This window comes from Pipistrellus kuhlii, unplaced genomic scaffold (genome assembly GCF_014108245.1).
Source record: "Pipistrellus kuhlii isolate mPipKuh1 unplaced genomic scaffold, mPipKuh1.p scaffold_m20_p_42, whole genome shotgun sequence".
NCBI lineage: Eukaryota > Metazoa > Chordata > Mammalia > Chiroptera > Vespertilionidae > Pipistrellus > Pipistrellus kuhlii.
The window spans coordinates 939604-961714 of NW_023425543.1; the positions used below are offsets into that span (position 1 = coordinate 939604).

At 47.4% G+C, this 22111-nt stretch overlaps 1 protein-coding gene across 1 annotated transcript in view; it reads right to left on the reverse strand.

The window, feature by feature from the left end:
* Window positions 1–286: 286 nt before the first annotated feature.
* The window catches only part of AGBL1 (AGBL carboxypeptidase 1), a 138066-nt gene continuing 116241 nt past the window's right edge, over window positions 287–22111 (reverse strand). The window contains exon 23 of the mRNA XM_036411817.2: window positions 287–990. Within this exon, the coding sequence (XP_036267710.1) occupies window positions 738–990 (253 nt within the window). The 3' untranslated portion in view covers window positions 287–737. The remainder of the gene's footprint in view (window positions 991–22111) is intronic.

Below are 22111 nucleotides of genomic sequence, written 5' to 3' on the forward strand. Positions count from 1 at the left end.
GGGAAGGGCCTGGCACGGGCGTCATAGACATTTGCTCCGAACATGAACTGAGAAACAGCTGCCTAGACCTTCCCCTGCCCAGGTCACTTCCTCCCAGAAATGCACTTGACGAGCAAAAAGGCGACACCCCCACCTGCTTGGAGCGGAGATGCACATTGCTGACACCGAGTTCGCCTTCTTTCCCTCCCTCCCTCCCTCCCTCCCAGAATGCACATTCTGCACAGATTACCTCCTGACCTCACAGACTCATGACCAACCAGACAGGCAGGCTGTTCTCCGGAGAGAGCAGACACTGAGCAGAAGGCACATGTGAAGGCGTATGTCAGCCTGGATTGGAAGCGGCCCCGTTACTGCCCTCGCAGCTCCGTGTGTGTCACGGAGGAAGTCTGAGCTGTCACAGGGAGGACGGGGTGGGATTTCTGAGCCAGAGCGGGGCCGTGGGGGAAAGGGCTGCACAGAGAAGGTGCTGTCGAGAGGAACAGCGGCATGACGACGGCACACACGCCGGCTCTGCATGAGGATAACATGTGGCTCTGTGAACTATGCGTGGGAACGGACGTAATGACAGCGTCATCACTGGCCTCTGTGCTTTGTGCAACGGAGCAAAACCTAGACCTAGGGCTGCGGGGCTCGCAGGGCTGGCTCTCTGCCCCACATGTGTGCGTGTTCGATGGTGGGAAATAGCTCAGCCACCAGTCCCATGGTTGCAGTCACGGAACTCGCCGTGAACCTGGGAGCTATGGGGTGCCTCTTCTTCCCAGTCCTGGCCCTTCCTCCTCCTCCTCCTCCTCCTCCTCCTCCTCCTCCTCCTCCTCCTCCTCCCCCCCGCCCCCCTCTTGGTCCTGGAGGGAGGCCCACTCCCGGATCTGCCGGTCCAGCTCAGAGCAGCTCCCCTCCCGGTCGGAGCTGCCGTCGGGACCATAGTCGATCTCCTCCATGCACGGGGGCTCGTCATCCAGCTCCACGGCGCCGCCACCACCACCGCTGCATCTGCGCGCGTGCCCGGCCACGTGGACAAGAGAGGGAGAGGAGGAGGAAGGAAAGGAGCACGGAAGGAGACGTACAGAGGGGGGAGGCACGGACACGGGGAGGGAGAGAGGAAGAGGAAAGAGAAGTTACCCACAGGAAGGAACACGTACAGAGAAGTCAGAGAGAAGAGGAGTGACCCCGGGCGGAGAGCGGGGGGCCTGGTGGAGTCTCCCTCCCCTGCAGAGCCTCCCAGCCGGCCAGCTCAGCGGCCAGCTCAGCGAGCTGCGACTTTATGATGTGACAAACAGAATTTCTTTGTTTTGATTTTTTCATTTGCATATTTATTGAGATATGGCGATCTCACTTAGTTCTGCTTTTTTGTTTGTTTGTTTTCTCGGTCAGGGAACGGCAGTGTTCGGCAGTGCACAATGGTGCTGCATGCCAACAGGCTGAACGGAGCCCAGCTGTGGCACACCTGGCGTCAGCGCTGATTAAAATGCAGTTAGCCCAGCCGGTGTGGCTCACTGGTTGAATACCCATGAACCAGGAGGTCACGGTTGCAGGCTCAATCCCTAATGTGGGGCGTGCAGGAGGCAGCTATTCCATGATTCTCTCTCATCATGGATGTTGTTTTTTTTCTCTCTTTCTCCCTCTTCCTTCCTGACATTAATAAAAATGTTTAAAAATGTTTAATGCAACTTTATGGATTCTCCTTCCACTGGCTTTCTCTTTAAATGCTGAGGGGATGCTCAAGACTTGGGTGCATGTCAGACCGCAAGAGGGAGCCACCCACTCAGAAGCAAGAGACCGTCAGACACTCGGCCACACCCAACGTTCCTTCCCAGCCTGCCTGTCCCCACGTCCCTCCTGAGAAAGCTGAGCTCCTCCTCCAGACTCTCCAAAGAAACGCAGCCTCCATGCATCCTGGCTTTTTAAGAAATAGATACATTTTTACTGATTTGAGAGAGAGAGAGAAACATCGATGATGAGAGAGAATCATTGATTGGCTGCCTCCTGCATGATTGAATTGAGCCAGCAACCTGGGCATGTGCCCTGGCCAGCAATTGAACTGTGACCTCCTGGTGCATAAGTCAAGGCTCAACCACTGAGCCACACCAGCCGGGGGCATCAGGCTTTTGTAGAGGAGAAAGAGCAATTGCAATTCTGAAGGCCCTGAGAGATGGAACACCAAGGATGACAGAGAATCACCCACTGGGTGCCTCCTGCAATAGGTGCAGCCCATAACCCGGGCCTGTGCCCTGACCAGGAACGGAACCGTGACCTCTTAGTTCATAAATCGATGCTCAACCCCTGCACCATGCCTCCCGGGCTATTAGGAAGTAGGAGGTTTTTACCATTTACTAGTTGCAGTAACCTATAGCGACCACAATACAATGTACGTACTAGATCTAAAGACTTTCTGACAAGCATTTCCCAAGACAGTTTAAATAAATCACCTCACTTAACTCAATGGCATTCCTTCACACTTTGCTCCTCACTTTTTATTTTAAAACAGAACTATTCTCTTTCGGCTCCGTTGTCCATTCCCCTAGGCGGCCTAAATAAATCCCAGGCTCACTGAAACTCCCAGAATTACGAATCCATTGAACCCATTCACCCGCTCAATAAATGTGCATCGACCGCCTCCTGCTCATTTCTCTAGTCATTCACTTTGAAAGGAAAGGGGAAGAAAGAACGGTCTTCCAACCGCTGTTTGAGGCCATGGACTATCGCCGAGGAAGGAAACAGAGGAACCTGGGGATTGTGCCCACAACCAGGGCATGTGCCCTGACCTGGAATCGAACTAGGGACCCTTTGGTCTGCATGCCTCCTACTGGAGATGGAGCCCACAGACTTGCCCGAGACCAAAAGCAGCTGGTTCTCTGAAAGTTCTAGACCGGGGCAGACAGTGCACCCTGGGAACTCGGCCGACGGAATAAGTAACTTATGCAAAGGGAGGTGGGGAAGGTGTCCCTAGAGGGGGTACATAGGAGCTTTTATGCAAGCAACCAGGTGAGGCAAGGCACTCCAGGATGAAGAGTAACACACGCAGCCCTAGCTGGTGTTGCTCAGTGGATAGAGCATCAGCCTCCGGACCAAGGAGTCCCTAGTTCGATTCCTGGTCAAGGGCACATGCCCTGGTTGTGGGCTTGATCCCCATCAGGGGGAGTGCAGAGGCAGTTGATCCATGATTCTCTCATCATTGATGTTTCTCTCTTTCTCTCTCCCTCTCCCTTCTGAAATCATAAACATATATTTTTTAAAAATTAAAAAAAAAAGAGTAACACAGGCAAAATCCCAGCATGAAGGGAGAGGGTGGGGTGGACTCTGAGTGGCTGTGGGTTCCGGGGCGTCCAGAGCATACTAATGATGTATGTGGTTAGTGACTGGCGGACTGAAAGGGGGGGGGGGGGCAGAAGCTGGGGGACCAGGGACAGGAAACCAGGCTGTGTTTTATTCTGTGTTCACCAGGAAGGTGCCTGCGTGCCCCGTCCCATTATCATCCGGCATAATTATTTAAAATTAACTTGTTGGAGATCCGCTGTTTAATTTAGAAGAGATAATTGGAACGATGTATTGGGTAATAATATTTGACATCATTAATAGGGGTATAATTATCCGTGCTATTCAAAAAATTAGTGCAATACCAATATTTTCTCACAAAATGAAGCAAACCTTATTAACTACAGAGCCACTTGCCTACACCGCTCTGGAATGCCTGGCACTAATCCCTCCAACTGAAAAAAATCCAAGATTTTCTCATGGCCTGGCTGGGTGGCGCAGTGGTTGAGCTTCAGCCTATGAACAGGAGGTCACAATTCGATTCCCAGTCAGGGCACGTGCCCAAGTTGTAGGCTTGATCCCCAATAGGACCTAGCTCTCCCTTTCTCTCACTTTTCCTCTCTGAAATCGCTTTGGAGAGCCACATTTTTTAAACTTAAACTTCTTCTAACGCCACTTCTTCAAAATAGACTCGCCCAGGCCGTGGTGTTTTGTGGAAGAGCCACTCTCAAGGGGAAAAGAGCCGCATGCGACTCGAGAGCCGCCATTTGCTGGCCACGGGCCCAGGCGATCTTCCCTCTCTTTCTCACAGAAAACAAATCGGCGTGTCAGCGCGGAGCCAGCACCGCATCTTGAACACCGAGGAGGTCGCCCCAGGCCGGTAAGCGTTAGCACAACAAGCCCCCCCAACAGATGCAAGGCAGATGCCGGAGCAACGCTGAGAGGCTCTGTGCTGATCACAACCACATCTTTAATGTTAAAAAATCAAAACCACCACCGAAGCGCCAAAAAAACAAAATAAAACACAAACACAAAAAAACACCCGCCAATGAAGTTGTGGCAAAGAACAGGCTGTGTGTGTGACTGAGGGAAGTTGCTACATGTACCAGCCACTGTCTGGGTGGGCACAGGGGGAGGGTTGGCTCTGGGGTCGTCCCAAGTAGTAGCAGAAACGTTTGTAAGACCTATATCTTAAAAAAAAAAAAAATATATATATATATATATATATATATATATATATGTGTGTGTGTGTGTGTGTGTGTGTGTGTGTGTGTGTGTGTGATTGATTTCAGAGGGAAGGGAGAAGAAGAGAGAGAGAGAGAGAACTATGATGAGAGAGAAGCATCCATCGGCTGCCTCCTGCAGGCCGCCCACCAGGAACCGAGCCCCCAACCCAGGCATGTGCCCTTGACCAGAATTGAAGACGGAACCCTTAAGGCCGACGCTCTATCTACTGAGCAACACCAGCCAGGGCCATTTTACATCTTTGATCATGCTGGAGGCAAAATAGAAAATTAACAGAACCCAGAGAAAGAAAAAGAAAAACGGGACATTTTTTAAATGACTGGAGCTTTGTCACACATCTTTGAAAAGCCCCGAATAAAGGCAGATTCTTAAAATTTTTATCCTCCTTATGAATAGCTTCTGATGGTCCATGCTAACGAGCCAGATGACTAACTCCCTTTTAGGTTTTAGGAGAATTTTTGTTCAGAAACCGTCTCATCTGGCTCCGCGGGGAACGGGGGAGACCAGCGGCCTCCGCTCCCCACGGCCCCGCCCGCCCGCGCTGGGAAGGAAGAGCAGGAGATAAGGGCTCTCCGCTGTCATCTGAAACAGGGAAAATTAATTGCTCCTGCAAAGATGAAAAGTTTTGTTTGAATAAAAACCCGATGCAAAAGCCTGTGTGTTTTCCCGTCTTCTGTTCCCAGCAGCGGGGACCTGGGCTTGGCAGGAAGAGGGAGCTCATAAAGCAGAGTCACAGAGACACGCACCAGGTCCCTCCCCAATTAGGAGCAAGCGGGCCATCCGGTAGACCCCGTGGCTGAAGCCGGACAGCAGGGAGAGGGGAAGCGAGTGGAGATGGACCATGTTTGCAAGTCTGAGAGCGAGCGCCTTCCCAGGGCTCGCACGTTTATATATTCAGCCTGTTTACCGACAACGGAAAATGCAAATCACAGAGCTTTCCGGTCACATGGCGACGGATCTGTAACAGGTCTAAGTTTCACGTCCGTGATTCTGGCCGGCGGGGCTCCATGGGTGAGCATCAACCTACTTTTGCTTTGATTTAGAGAGAGTGGGAGGGAGAGGGAGAGAGGCGGCGGAGAGGAACATCGGTGTGAGAGGCACATCCACTGGTTGCCTCGCGCACGTGCTCAGACCACCCAGGGAGGTGCCCTTGATGGGAGTGGAACTGGACTCCCCTTTCCGCCCACCCCACAGACTGGCCAAGACTCTTTCCTAGCCTGAACACTGCCGCGGCAGGAAGATGAGTGGATTGGAAAGACCTCGTGTCCATCAGCCCCTTTATGTTTTGTGGTGTTTTTTTTTCTTCTTTCTAAAGAAATCCATCTAAAGAGAAGCTGGGAGAAGAATAAGGCTTCACCTTCCACCTCGCCGCCGCCTTTGAAGCGAGGAGTTCAGTGTGCACCATCCTCTGCTGGGGGCTGGGGGCTGGGGTCGTTCTTTTTGTATGAAGACCCTCGTGTTCTGAGCAGGAAAAAGAACGTAGCATGTTTCAGAGGGGAGACACAACAGTCAGAATTTCTTTCCCTTTTTAAGTAGAACAGGGAAGTTGGGGCTTCGCAGGTCCATCAGCAAAATAAAAAACACAATATCCCACAGGCAGGGCAACATCGAGTGGAAATGCATTTCAAAAAAATATATTTTACTGAATTTTTACAGAGAGGAAGGGAGAGGGAGAGAGAGAAACGTCAATGATGAGAGAGAATCATGGATCAGCTGCCTCCTGCACGCCCCACACTAGGGATTGAGCTTACAACCCAGGTATGTACCCTGACTTTGAACCGTGACCTCCAGGTTCGTAGGTCAACACAACCACTGAGCTACCATGGCTGGACCCGAAGTTGTTTTCTTAACAACGAACACGAGACCTGCCTCAAGCACGGCGAAGGTCAGAGTCACGTTCCGGAGGGGCCTCTCAGAGGTATTACACGTGGAAAGTTCTGGATTTGGGAGTGTTGGGGGGTCTACAGATAAGCGTGAACCAAGAAGAAACATCCAATTCAAACCAAAGGGACCTCTGTTGAAGAAATCTGCTCTAAAAAAGCTCCCGACTCTCATCTTTAGCCGGCATTTCCCGTCTCTCACCCTTAAAACATCACCTTCCGTAACCTAGCTCAGACTCTGCTGCTTCTGAAAGAAGTTATTGCCTTCAACCTGATAATTTGGTTCTTTCTCTCTGGCCAGTCTCTCTCTCTCTTTCCCTTACACCCTTTGTAAGTGACCTGTTTTTTCTTCTCTTTTCTTTTTTCAATCGGCCACGTAACTGTAGAGCAAATATTTTCAAGCAGGGAAGACGGCATGCCCAAAATGTTTTGAAACAAACTTGCCAGGTGGCAGTCGCTAACATATGGCTCTTGCTGAAACCTAGCAGAGCTTGCCAAATTCCATTTCTAAATTATGTCTCCCTCTTTTTTTAAAAAAAATCTTTATTCTTGAAAGTATTATAGATGTCCCCTTATTTCCCCCATTGACCCATTCCAGCGCCCCCCTCACCCCGACAAGGGGGCAGCTCCTGCGTTGAGCATCTACCCCTGGTGGTCAGTGCGTGCATAGTGACCCGCTGTTCCACCATTGAGTCAATTTGCATATTAGGGTTTTATTATGTAGGATTCATTTTGTTGTCCAAAGTCAGCAAAAAAAGAAAAAGTAAAGGTTAAAGTTCTTATTCCATTTTCCCATCTGCCTGGAGCCTACAGACCCCCTCTTGCAAGAACTCGAGAACGTAGCTCACTCAATCATGGTATCAAGAGCCTTTAAAAAGATGGATGGGCCCTACCTGGTGTGGCTCAGTGGATAGAGGGCTGGACTGTGGACTAAAGGGTCCCAGGTTCAGTTTCGGTCAAGGGCATATGCCCAGGTTGCAGGCTTGATCTTGATCCCCTATGACGGGGGAGGAGGGGAGGGCAGAAGTAGCCAATCAATGATGGCTCTCTCTCATTGATGTTTCTATCTCTCTATGCCTCTCCCTTCCTCTGTCTCTAAAACAAACACAATGAAAACATATTCTTTTTAAAAAGCTGAAGAAAACAGAAGAGAGGACCAGGGCTCAGTCTTAAAGCTTACAGGAAGCCGGTGCACGGTTGAATGGATTAACAATAAGAAGGTAGCAATGGGGACAGGGTTGGGGCATAGGGATATAATTGAAACAACAATTTTGTTTAGCAAAAGAACTTCCTTAGAAACTGGAAGGCACAGCACTTTGGAATGAGTGGAGCAATTTCATGGGTATGGATTCCCCGGAGATCCAGCTGTTTTCTCGGCCTTTCAACTAATTAGGCGTGCCATGGGGGAGAGAGCGAGCATCGCTTACAGAGACAAACAAGTGCCAAGTGGCCTGTGTGTGGTGACAGTGAGTTGAAACTAATTTCCCTTCCATCAAGAGCTGGCATGGAAAGTCGTTAGCTTTGGGGGATGTTAGCAAATTTAGCCAAGTTATCTCTATTGTCTTTTTTTCTTTTTTTAATATATTTTTATTGATGTCAGAGAGGGAGGGAGAGGGGGAAAGAGAGAGAGAAACATCAGTGATGAGAGAGAGTCATGGATCAGCTGCCTCCTGCATGCCCCCTAGTGGAGATGGAGCCCACAACCTGGGCCTGTGCCCTGACCAGGAATCAGACCATGACCTCTTGGTTCATAGGTCGGTGCTCAACCTCTAAGTCACCCTGGCTGGGCTGAAATGAGGAATTTTTAAAATGAGTGAGAGGAGTTTAAAAAAACACAATGGGAAGGATGTTCTCTGTTCGTAGGATGGAAGATTTCATCCTGTGGCGTTGCAAATTCTCCCTCCAGAATGTCTTCTTGTGTAACTTTTCAAGTTAATTCACGTTCTTATATGAAAACTAGAGGCCCGGTGCATGGATCTGTGCACCGGTAGGGTCCCTGGGCAATCTGGGACCTCTCGCAATCTGGGACCTCTCAGAGGATGGATAGCTGGCTTCAGCCCAAGCCCTGCAAGCCAGGCTGAGGGACCCCAGCAGTGCACAAATCCATGCACTAGGCCTCTAGTATGCATATAAGATCTTTGGTTAATCTCTTCCTGCCCTCCCCCATCCCCCTTCTTTTCTGAGATTCATCGGTCTGTTCCATGTTTCCATGCCTGTGGTTTCTGCTCCAGCAATGAGCATCTGCCCCCGGACAGTTGGCCTGTTGCTTAGGCTTTTATATATACAGATGCCAATGTCCAAGAGCCAGCAAGGTTATCTTGAAGAAGAGAAAGAGAATTGAAGGACACACCCAACAAGACCTCAAGGCCTATTAGAAAGCTGTAATGAGAAAGTGTGATACTGATCTAACGACAGAAAGATAGATCCGAGGGAGAAAAGTGTCCGGAAATGGCTTTTAACGTACACGGTCGTCTTATCTATGACCAAGGTGACACTCCAGTTTTGTAAGGGCAAGGGCGGTCTCTTCAAAAAAATTAATTAAATGCCCGAATAGGAACATGGACCTTGGCCCTATATCCGATGATAGACAGGACATCACCAGGCATGGGTCACAGACCTCAATGTGAAAGGTGATTTGATCAAGTTTTATGAAGAATACGTAACAGCTTCCTGACCTCGGCGTGGAAAAAGATTCCTTTAAAAGGACACAGTAACTCTAGCCATAAAGGAAAAAAACGACAGGTCCTATTCCATAGGATTAAGAGTGAAAATTCATCAAAATATACCGGTGAGCGAGTGAGAAGTGAAGGGTGTGTTATACCCAAAACACACTTCCCCAAACAAATCAGAAAAACACAACTAACACAAGAGAACCCTGAACTGAATGTTGAGTAGCCTCTTCGTGAATGAGGACACTAAAATGTCTAAAGAAACATAAAAATGGCTGTAGACAGTTTAGCTCAGTGGATAGAGCATCGGCCTGCAGACTAAAGGGTCATTCTGGTCAAGGGCACATGCCCAGGTTGCAGGCTCAATCCCCAGTAGGGGGCGTGCAGGAGGCAGCTGATCCATGATTCTCATCATTGATTCTATCTTCCTGTCTCCCTTCCTCTCTGAAATCAATAAAAACATATTTTTTTAAAGAAAAGAAACATAAAAATGAAAACCTTGGACTACTTTCCTGCCCTGTACCTGCTCTATGTCCCAACCACCCTGTCATGACCCTCAAAGCTGCTTCCCTATCCTTATTGAAACCATCCCTCACTGATCTCCCCGGCCGGATGAACAGGTCAGACAGAGTTCAAGTTCGTGGGAGGAGAGTGATTCCGGTCTGGGGACCCTGTCTGCTGTCAGAATCCATCACGTGGGTGAGGGAAGCAGGACACAGACGGAGCCCTGGGATGAAGCCCAGCATCTTCTCAGGCTACTGCGAAAACACGTGCGCTTGGTGACGGTTGCTAGGCAAAGCCTTCTGGGATGGAACCACCCGCCCCAAGGAAGAGACAGATATTTCTGAAAGTCGGTCACTGGGTCCCGCCAACACCCACCTCTCCCTGAGAACAGGATTCTGGGAATGTGTGTCCCTCTCAGAGGCAAACTATCCCTTTTCCCTGTTCGTGTTCACTAGGCCCCCCTCTGTCACAGACTCCCTGCGGGAGCTGGTACCTTTCATTCTGAAACCCCCATGGAGCCCAGCAGGCATGGCTCAGTGGTTGAGCATTGACCTATGAAGCAAGAGGTCCCTGGTTCAATTCCCAGTCAGGGCATATGCCCGGGTTGCAGGCTCGATCCCCAGTAGAGGGCGTGCAGGAGGCAGTCCATAGATGTGTTTCATCAATGTTTCTCTCTCTCTCCCCTTCTCCCTTCTTCTCTAAAATGAATAACAAAATATTTTTTTAAAAAGAAAGAAAAGAAAACCCTGTGGAGATAGCAGTAGAGGAGAGATTCTTTTATTTTTTTAAATATTTTTATTGATTTAAGAGAAGAAGGGAGAGGGAGAGAGAGAAACCTCCATGAAGAGAGAGCATCATGGATCAGCTGCCTCCTGCATTTCCCTGACCATGACCTCCCAGTCAACTCTCAACTACTGAGCCACGCCAGCCCGGCTGTCCATTCATTTCTTATTCAGGGAAAATAACTGTCCTCGCTTCATTTCTTTATTGACCCACCTCCTGACAAGTGTCAATAATCCTGGCCAACAAAGGTGAGAATTGTGTTAGGCATTCACCTCCATCAACAAAACATGGAACATCACAGGCTTAGAAGCAAAACACCAATAAAGAACCGGGAAGGGACCTCAGTCACTAAAGCCTCTAAGGTCTCCTAGAAATGATCCGTGAATTCTAGTCACTCCACCTAGTTCCTGAGCTTCTGAATATACGTGCTCATTGTTTCCATTAAAATAAGCATGATTTATGTTCTTGTTATGTTTCTCATTGGTGCAGCATAATCAACATCGCCAACGCGTTCTGCTGTTATTTACGGAGAATTGGACATCCTCGGCCAAATAGCTCTTCAGTGATGTATCCTGACAATCTGCCAGTAACAACCCAGAACTTCTTTTCTTTGGGAAAAATATCTGGGAGGCTGCCTGAGTGAGCCACACCCTGAGTGTCCGCAGACATAAAACAGACAAATCTCACAGCTAATAAATATCTGTGGTTATTATCATCACTGTTGTCATCATCAAGGAGACGCAGGCAAGGGAGGGTGAGGCGAGACAGAAATATGCCAAGCTCACACAGATTCGCACATGACGTGACCCACTCTGTCCGCCATGTCTGCTACTCAGCCTAGCTCTTCATATGCACACCATCATGTGAACATACATTACTTCTGTTTTTAGCACTGTGGTGTGGTTGTTTTATTAAAATATATTTTTATTGATTTCAGAGAGGAGGGAAGAGAAATAGGGGTATGACTTTCATCTCAGATTAGTTCTAGGACTCAGAGAAAGCTGGGGGGATGTTTTAACCCCTCCCCCTGTGGGGGGACTGTCTCCCATCTTGCCTCCGTGGAACGTTGGTTGTAGGAAAAGGTGCCCATGCCTTTTGCTTCTAGGATGTGGTTTTGTTCTCCTCTATCACTGCCCCGGCTCCCTGAACAGCCTCTGATTTATTCCCTTTTAATCAGAAACCCGTATCTGCTCATTATCTAGGAAGGTCAGGGGCAGCTTCAATAGCAGATCAGGGGCCTTTTGTTTCCCTCCGTCTCTCCCTTGGTGCGGGGGAGGCCGAGACGAACAGGACAGGGGAATGTATTCCCAAGCAAGCAGGAAGCACAGGTCGAGGACCTGGCGGAATATCTATAACTATGCAAAGCGGGCGCATCAGCCAGCATCCTCCCTCGGTGTCTGTTTCCACTTTTATTTCCAAAGGGGGCGATTCCCGTCCACAGGAAGTGCTGCCTTCACTAAGGTGTCTGGAGACCGGGTCAACAGGAGTATGTGTGTGTGTAAGCCGAGCCTGGAGCTTCCCATCCTATTCACTTCCCGGCAGGGATCTAGGCTCAGCTCACATTTAAAAAAAATGTTTTTATTGATTTCAGAGAGAAATAGAGGGAGAGAAACAACAATGGTGAGAGAGAATCATTGATCAGCTGCCTCTTGCACGTCCGCTACTGGAAATGGACATATGCCCTGACCAGAAATCGAATCCTGACCTCCTGGTTCATAGATTGATGCTCAACCACTGAGTCATACCAGCCGGGCTCAGCTAACATTTTCAAGAATATACATACACACTAAGTGGCCAGATTATTATGCTCTCTGAATGCATAATAATCTGGCCACTCAGTGTATATCCTATATATTATAATAAAAGGCTAATTGTCCCCTTGACCAGGAGTTTGACTATCAATAAAACAGTATTTTTTTAAAAATACATCCATTCACTCAACGAATAATGACTCAGTCCTGCTGTAGGCACCATTTAGGACAAGGCGATGCTGTACAGCCTAAGGCCATCGGAAAACAGAGGTTTACATTATGATTCAACAGTAGCAAAATTACAGTTATAAAGTAACAACAAAAATAACGTTATGGTTGGGGGTCACCACAACATGAGGAACTGTATTAAAGGGTCGCAGCATTAGGAAGGTTGAGAACCACAGGTCCAGGCTATAGTGAAACACATCAACAGTGCTTCTCTTTTCCAAGTGACTAAGGACCCAGTCGGGGCACTTTTATTCTCTGAAAACACACACACACAACGACAAACAAACAAACAGCAAATGCCTTTTTAGAGCGAGGCTATTTTTAGAGCTATAAACCTCGGAGAGCAGCAAACAGGAGTGGATGTGTGAGGCTTTAAAGGTGAAAGGGTTTATTTAAGAGTGTTATCAGAACTAGCCAGCTGCAAAGGCGGGCGGGATCAGGAACTCATAAACCTTTTCCTCCAGAGGTGGGCTCGTTACTCAAAAGGCCTCCCTGCCAGAGACGGGAAAGGGAGTCTTTATAAACTTAATGTCACTGAACCTTTGAAACACCCAGCCTTCTCTGCCCCAGTGGAAAAAAGATTCCATCATTATTATTTGGCAAATTTTCTTTTTTCTTTTTTAAAAATGTATTGATTTCAGAGAGGAAGGGAGAGGGAGAGGGAGAGGGGGAGAGAGACATATCACTGATGAGAGAGAATCATGGATCGGCTGCCTTCTGCACGCCCTCTACTGGGATCGAGCCTGCAACCTGGGCATGCATCCTGACTGGGAATCGAACCCTGTCTTCCTGGTTCATAAGTCGATGCTCAATGTACATGAAGCATTTGAAGTGGAGCGTAGCAGAGAATGACATAGATGGGAAAATAGCATTGTTCCCTATCTAACGGCCCTGACTTCCTTCCCCACACGATTGCTATCTTATTGGACTGAGGGAAGAAAAAGCAGAATCATGCGAATTGGGACATAATTCCTCCCTCACAGCCTTGCAGTCTGGCTTGCTGGTTATTACTCCTCTATTCTCAAATGCTTACAGATATTTCTCTCATTATATTGGTCCCATCACGTACCAACTATTGATGTTCCCTTTCCCGGCAGCTCATTCCCATTAACTTATTTCTCTCTCCATTCTTTGGAGACCATGGGGGAACTGCCGTCTATTTCTATTATTGCTCATGGTTTATTTCATTAGGCAGTTAGCCGAGAAGCCAACTCTTTTAAGGGGATCAGACGCAGGGACACGAGTCATATTTATTCAGAAACGCTTCGACTGTCGGGCTCATAACTATTTTGGTGGTAATCATCTTTGTTTCCTTCTTGATCCCACCCCACAGACTTACTGCACTTGTTTTTCTGTCCAAAAGATGGATTGTCCGGCCAGTGTGGTTCAGTGGTTGAACATCAACCTATAACCAGGAGGTCCCGGTTCAATTCCGGTCAGGGAACATGCCTGGGCTAGATTCCCAGGAGGAAACATGTAGGAGGCAGCTGATCGATGGTTCTATCTCACCATGGATGTTTCTCATTTCTCTTTCTCTCCCTCTCCCTTCCTCTCTGAAATCAATACAAATATATATATATATATATTTCCTCTCCCTGTTGAACGCCCAAGGGGACACTTTGCATATTAGCCTTTTATATATAGATATTTTTTTAAAAGGTGGATTTACAGAATAGAATTCACACACAAAAATTTCCATTTCCTGGCCTCCAGCAGTTCTAGGGTTCCTGCCCCTTCTCCCGCCATAACTCCACCTCCCACTGTGGCTGCCCCCTCACAGCTCTAACCAGCAAACCCCCCTCATCTTCTCCCCTTGTCTTCGCCGGGTCTGGGTGCAGCCTGTTCTCTCGCCGCCCTTCATGGAGCTGCACTGCACGGCCCCCTCTGAGCCCAGGTGGGTTCCCGCTACCCGCCTCACCTCGGGGACGGGGTCCGTAGTAAATAGGCCCCTGAATCCATCTCCGTGCTCTTTGAAGCCAATAAAAACATTTTAAAATAAATACATAAAAAATAAAAGATTCTTTCACCTCCACAACCTTCTAGCACTATGGGATTCCAATGTAATGCTTATAATCCTAATAACCCCTGCAGGCCAGACTAAGTGGATCATGTTTCACGGAAGGAGCTTCAAGGCACATCACAAAGTAAAAAGCAGGTAACCTATGGGTGCCTAAGCCGCTGGACCCAGTGCTTCCGAACTCACACTTTCCTTCTGACGCTCCCTCCCACCCACTCGCCCCCAACATTCCTCAAGAGAAACCCGATCTACAAGCCACCTCAACTTTCCACATTGTCCTTCCCACAACTCTTTCATAATTAATGATGGAGCTAAACTTAGCCTCCCTCCCTCCCTCCCTAAGATAGCGAGAGGAGGAGAAATTAAAGGGCAAGGAGAAAATTCTGTGGGGAAGAGAGGCAAGTGTGGGGACTAGTCTTACACGTGTCAATAAGAGAAAAAGCCTTGCCCAGTGTGGCTCCATGGTTAGAGCATCGGCCTGCACACCGAAGGGTCACCGTCAAGGGAATGTACTTGGGTGCCAGTGCGCAGGTTTGGTTCCCGTCCCCAGTCAGAGAACTTGTAGGAGGCAACTGATTGGTGTGCTCCCCTCACATCGATCTCTCTCTCTCTCTTTCTCTCTCCCCTCTCTCTTCCCTCTCCCCTAACCCTTCCACTCTCTCTGAAAGTTAATAGATAAAATACTGGGTAAGCAGAATGAATGAATGAATGAGAGGAGGACTGACCCATCCTCAACATGGCCGGGTTGCTGACTTAATCCCCAGTAGGAGGCATGCAGGAGTCAGCCGATCCATGATCCTCTCTCATCACTGGTGTTTCTCTCTCTCCCCCTCCCCCCTCCCTTCCTCTCTGAAGTCAATCACACACACACTCACACACACACACACGTATATGTATGTATATGTGTGTGTGTGTGTGTATGTGTGTGTATATACATTTTTTTAAACAAGTTATTTGGGTGCCTACAATGAACTAGTAACTGTGACTGGACTCTCAACTCTCAGGGCTTGAAACAGAGCCACAAACAAGCAAGACACAAACCTTGTTCTCCTAGGACCTGCCTGGGCCCTGGGGGAGGAACTGTGGGTCAGCAGGCACACAGGGGAGTAAGGGGAAGGCCTCGGAGCTTGCAGAGAACTGCTAAGGAGACAGAGTGCCGGCGGAACGCGAGGCTTCCCCCCACCTTCCAGGCCACTCGCACCGTGCGCTGCCGAAGTCATTTCCTAAAAGGCTTTCATTGATCTGGTGGGAGCTTTTATCTTCGTGTGTTTGCAAAGACGTCGAGTTTCTTGTTTTCCAAAGAACTAAGCTGGGCTCTGCTGTGATCTCTCCAACAGGTGTTTGCAGAGAGGGAGAGACGCGGAACATCGGGAAGGAACCGGGGGCTGGACGACGGAGCAGAACTCGGACCTCAATGGATACTGAAAACTGTCCCCTCCGCGACCTTCCTGGAGTCCGGTGAGATGGAGGGGCGTCAGGCTGTCTTAAGGGGTTTAGAATTAGGTGGGAAATAGCACACGGAAACTGCTATACGTCAAGCCCTGAGCTGCACTCTTTAAAAACAGCCTGTGTGGCTCAGTGGTTGAGCATCGACCTATGAACCAGGAGGTCACGGTTTGATTCCACTTTAGGACCCAGGTTGCAGGCTCAGTCCCCAGTAGGGGTGTGCAGGAGGCAGCCGATCCATGATTCTCCCTCACCATGTTTCTGTCTCTCCCTCTCCCTTTCTCTCTGGAACCAATCTATAATAATAAAAGCGTAATATGCAAATCAACCGAACAACCAAACAGCAGAATGACCATTCAGATGACCTTCAGATGACCTCTGGAGGAAGCCAGGGCTTTAAGGACCTACTCTTGCACCATTTTCATGCATCTAGTAAAAATATTTTAAAAAAAAGAAAAAAAAAGAAAAAAAGACAATAAAGGCAGAAGAGACTTTAAACATCAAGGAGGCAGAGAGGATGTGAAAAGAGGAAATGGATTTGGCTGCAGAGTGTCATATCTGTCACAAAACAGGCACAGAGTCAGATGATGAGAGCAAATGACGGATGCCCGATGGGAGGGGTGGGCGGGGTGGTGAGCGAGGGGAAAAGAAGACGACGTCCAAATTGCCCATGATAAACACAGCCAGGGGGTGTAAAGCACAGCACAGGGAATACAGGCAATAACATGCTAATAGCCACGCAGGGTGGCAGGTGGGCACTAGAGGTACCAGGGTGATTGCATCCTACGGTATATAAATGTCTAATCACCGTGGCATGTGCATAAAACTAATATAATATTGTATGGCGACTGTAATTGAAAAATAAATTTTAAAAATTAAAAAAAAGGGAAAGCAGGTTCCACAGAGGGATGGCAGAGTGAGTGAAGGGGTTTATGGTAAAGGAGGAAGTGGAATGCACCATCGTTTTGCAAAGGGGAGGAGAGGGGAAATAGGATGCTGAGAGGTGTACGAACATCTGTCCACGGAGTAATGAGTGAACCGTACTGAACAAAACGAATAGGTAAACCGTGTCTCCCCAGAGCTCCCTTCCAGGGGGTTTGATCAGTGTAAATACTTTTATTACTTGATGAGGGATAATGTGTGTGTGAGACATACGGCCTGCTCCTTTTATTCTACTAGCTTTGTATCTGTCTCTTAGTCTGGCCTGCATCCTCTCCAATCTGGGATCTCTGTGGGATGGGGCCTAAACTGGCAGGACAACCCCCTCACAATCTGGGACTACTGGCTCCTAACTGCTCACCTGCCTGCCTGCTTGATGGCACCTAACCACACTGCCTGCTGGCCTGCTTGCCCCCAACTACCCCCTGCCAGCCTGATCACCCACAACTGCCCTCACCTCCTGGCCTGATCACCCCTAACAGCTTCTGCCTCGGCCCCGTCACCATGGCTTTGTCTGGAAGGATGTCTGGAAGGTCTCATGGTCTAATTAGCATATTACCCTTTTATTAATATAGATGTTTGTGTCTTCTCTAAAGAAAGGCTCTATATTGTTGTTTAAACGATTCCTTTGGACAGAAAACCCACTTTAAGAAGGGTGTGTGTGTGTGTGTGTGTGTTTGTGTGTGTGTGTGTCTAATCTGCTAAAAAAAAAAAAAATTAAATTACTATGCATATCTGACACTTCGATCTTAGTACCTAAATACCATCTTTACAAACAGGACAAGAGGTCCTTGACGAAAGGGGGATTCAAGAGACCAATCAGGCCTGGCTGGCATGGCTCAGTGGCTGAGTGTTGACCTATGAGCCAGGAGGTCACGGTTCGATTTCCAGTCAGGGCAGCACATGCCCAGGTTGCAGACTTGATCCCAAGAAGGAGGCATGCAGGAGGCAGCCAATCCATGATTCTCTCTCGTCCTTGATGTCTCTCTCTCTCTTTTCCTCTCCCTTCCTCTCTGACATCAATAAATATATACGTACGTGTACACACACACACACACACACACACACACACACGAGTGTCTCCTGGTGCAAAGCACAGAGAAATAGGAACCGCGTCTGTGTTTTTCCTGCCAAGAGTGCATGCCCCATGGTGAATCACGAGGAGATGTCCAGCAAACCCGGGTTGGAGAGACAGTCCCCAAAGTAGCTGTCTCGAGATCTTTACAACCATCGGAAGGTCATGGACAGTAGACGAAGATCAATGAACTGTGCTAGATGAAAGGACACTCAAGGAGCTGAGTATTCCGAACTGGATCCCTTACTCAATATACTCCCTTTTCCCATTTGCTCTAACACAGTGGTCAGCAAACTCATTAGTCAACGGAGCCAAATGTCAACAGTACAATGATTGAAATTTCTTTTGAGAGCCAATTTTTTTTAAACTTAAGCTTCTTCTAATGCCACTTCTTCAAAACAGACTCGCCCAAACTGTGGTATTTCGTGGAAGAGCCACACTCCAGGGACCAAAGAGTTGCATGCGGCTCACGAGCCACGGTTTGCCGACCACAGCTCTAAAGGGCATGGCTACCACCATTCAGCGTTTTAAAATTAGATCTGCAGGCTATTTTTGCCGTGTCAATGGCCATTGATTTTTGTAATTACACTGTGGTTTTCTAGACAGGAAGAGCCTTGTTTGTAGGAAATGGACGCTGCAATATTAAGGACAAGGTCACATTATTTCTGCAATAGATTCTCCAATAACTCAGAAAAAAACAGGGTGTGGGGGTGTGTATGAGAGGGAGAGAGAGAACAAATGGGACAGAATATTAATAGCTGAGGAATCACAATGAAAGTATACAAGTATTGTTTTAGCTTTTTGGGACCACATTCATAAAATTCTTATCAGAGTGTATTCCTCTAATTGTTCCATATAACTATGAAACAATTATAGTGCCATAATTGGCCCCACACTCAAGGGGCCAAAGAGCCGCATGTGGCTCTCGAGTCAAAGTTTGCAAACCACAGCACTAGGGGGATCTTGGAACGAAGCTCCCTTTGGATAACAGGAACTGTTATATGAAGGACTAGAGGTCCGGCCTGCGTCCTCTCACAGTCAGAAGTCCCCAGGGGATGTCCAATGAATGGCTTCTGTGGGCCTAAGCCATCAGTTGGACATCCTTAGCACTGCCACGAGCCCGGCTTCTGGCTGAGCAGCTTTCCTGTGGGAATGCAATGACCACCAGGGGACAGCTCCTGCGTTGAGCATCTGCCCCCCAGTGGTCAGTGTGCATCATAGCAACTGGTCGTTTCGCTGTTTGGTTGATTTGCATATTCGCTTTTTATCATATAGGAGGATGAGCAATAAAGTTCCTTAATATTTCCTGCAATCGTCTGAGACAAAAGGGAGGGCGGGGAGGAGGAGAAAGGAGCAAATGGGTTTTAATATAGTACAGCTCTGTGCTGATTGCCCTGCCGGAGGGATTTCATGTCTGCGATCTAATTGGCTTTCCTAGATGATTTTTTTACTTTTGTAGATGGCAAGCTATTGCAACCATCTTCCTTTGCTGCTTGTTCTTGGGACCTGCCCCTCTCTGTGGCATCAAACATCTGGGCGCCTCTGACAAGGCTTCCCTGTAATCTGCCGGGCGGTGCACACACGTGTCTCCTTTCCAGGGTCCCATTTTCTGCAGCAAGTAATTGGCCGACGCAGAGAAACAAAGTGTCATTTTATTTTACATAACGGCACCGTGTAAAAGGGTGCGCTAATTCGGCGCTGAGAAATAATAATCACAGGGTGGGAGAGGGGGCAGCATGTGCAAGGAGGGGGCATCCAGGGAAATGTTCCCACGTGCAGCAGCTCGCTCCTGCCCCCTGCAGTGTGCCGGGGGGCACCAGCATCCCATGTCATTAGGCTTGTTGTTTTGCTGGCAAACTTGAGTTGAAAAGAGTCATTTTTGGCTCGTACGGAGCTGCCAGTACCTCCGGGGATCCACCGAACAACAGTATTATTTAGAAAATGTTTTGCTCCTGTATCACATAATCTATTTCTGTTCTCCCTTTGTCTCCACTTCTTGTTAATAGAGAGAACTATCGGGGGCCTAGGGAGGGGGAGGGATGCACGCTACAACTGAATATCAATGACTATGTCGTGGACAAAGTACAATGTGAAATAAATGTCTATTTAAAAAAAAAAAAAAAAGAAAGAAAGCTACAGCAATGTGAAATGATATTACCTGGGTAATAATATGATTTTGAAAAAAAAAACAACAACCAGAAACCTTAGGCACATAGGTTGGGCAAGCTGATCCTATCACCAGCAGTTTAATTTTATTAATGAGGATGCAAAGAAAACACCCAGACAGGAGCCTACAATTCAGCACCAGGCCGCTGGACAGCACCCTCAGCAAGAAATCTACACAGTCTCCAGTTGAATTGAGGAACAAAGAATGATTTTCAGAGGTAACATGGACCTTCATAAACCAACGACTCTCTACATCCTTCCACTAGCTACTTTTTTTCCAGCTTGGAAAAAAAATTTTTTTTTCATTGTTCCCTAATGGTGTAAGAGAGAATTTCAAACAAACCCCAAACAAATTGCATGCCAAATAGCAACTTTTCAAAACAACCTTCAACACCAACCAGCTGAGGGTTACACATATCAAGAAAAAATTGAGGAAAGAATTCAGGATTTCTTCTCTTTGAAAAGGTGATTGGGCTAAAACCCACGAAATAGAAACAGTTTTCTTTATTAATATTACGATACATTTTAAGTTCTATCTTGGAGTTGTTAGGATCCTAAACATGCTGTCATCCAAGGAGAAACTCATATTTCTTTTTTTTTTAATGTATTTTTATTGATTTCAGAGAGGGAGGGGGAGGGAAAGAGATCATGGATAGACTGCCTCCTGCATGCCCCCTACTGGGGATCAAGCCTGCAACCTGGCCATGTGCCCTTGACTGGAATCGAACACTCCTGATCTATAGGTTGACGCTCAATCACTGAGCTGAACTGGCTAGGGACCTAGTTTCATTTTTCAGTACCATCCATTCTTTTGATTTGTAAATATAGTTTAGAATACTAATTATCATCATTATGTGTCATAGCTTCCCATCATAAAGAAAAAAATAAGCATTACTTAGAGCCAAGGGCTTTATTTGTTTAATGCATAAAAATTGTAGAGCAGGAAAAGACTTAAGGTAAAGACAAGAATACAAAATGCCCATTCAGGTCAGGCCACTGTGGCTCAGTGGTTAAGCATCGACCTATGAACCAAGAGGTCATGGTTTGATTCCCAATTAGGCCACATGCCTAGGTTGCAGGCTCGATTCCCAGTAGGGAGAGTGCAGGAGGTAGCCAATCAATGATTTTCTCTCATCATTGATGTTTCTATCTCTTACTCTCTCTCCCTTCCTCTCTGAAATCAATTAAAAATATATTTTTTTAAAATAAGATAAATTCCCTCTCAGGTTGAAAAATAGCCATCACCCAGCATTCTTTGAATGTATTCCTTCAACGGATCACAGTTGCGTTGAATTACACTATTATTCAGCTCCTGGGTCTCACGTTTCCCCATAAACATAAAATGAAAGGGTTGGCAAAGATGTATGCATTCATTTATTTTTTGCATACCTCCCATGCAGCAAGCATTGTCCAAGGTGCTAGGAATAGATATAATTTTAAACAAGGCAGATCAAGTTCCTTCCCTCACGGACTGTACATTCTAGCTGGGAGGAACAGATGACACTAAATTAGAAGTGCCTTAGTAGTAAGACTAGGAATGCTACTTTAGGCAAGGTGGCCATATAAAGTCCTGCTGAACTGGTGAAATTGAAGCTGAAATGCTGACATTTAAGCTGAGACTCGAATGTCAGGTGGAGCCAGCGATGCCACAGTGTGTATGAAATGCAGACACAGCAGAAGGGATAACGAGCGGAAAAAAATAAGTTAGGACTGATGTACTTCAGGCTGTTTAAGTCAGGAATGATGCATTGTGGGCTGTTTATTTAAGTTAGGACTGATGCATTGTGGGCTATTTATTTAAGTTAGGACTGATACATTTCAGGCTGTTTAAGTCAGGACTGATGCATTGTGGGCTGTTAAGTTAGGACTGATGCATTGTGGGCTGTTTATTTAAGTTAGGACTGATGCATTGTGGGCTGTTTAAGTCAGGGCTGATGCATTGTAGGCTGTTTAAGTCAGGGCTGATGCATTGTGGGCTGTTTATTTAAGTCAGGGCTGATGCATTGTGGGCTATTTAAATTAGGACTGATGCATTGTGGGTTGTTTACTTAAGTCAAGATTGATGCATTGTAGGTTGTTTATTTACATTAGGAGTGATGCATTTCAGGCTGTTTGAGAAACAGACCATCTACTGGAAGAACAGGTAAACAATTTCT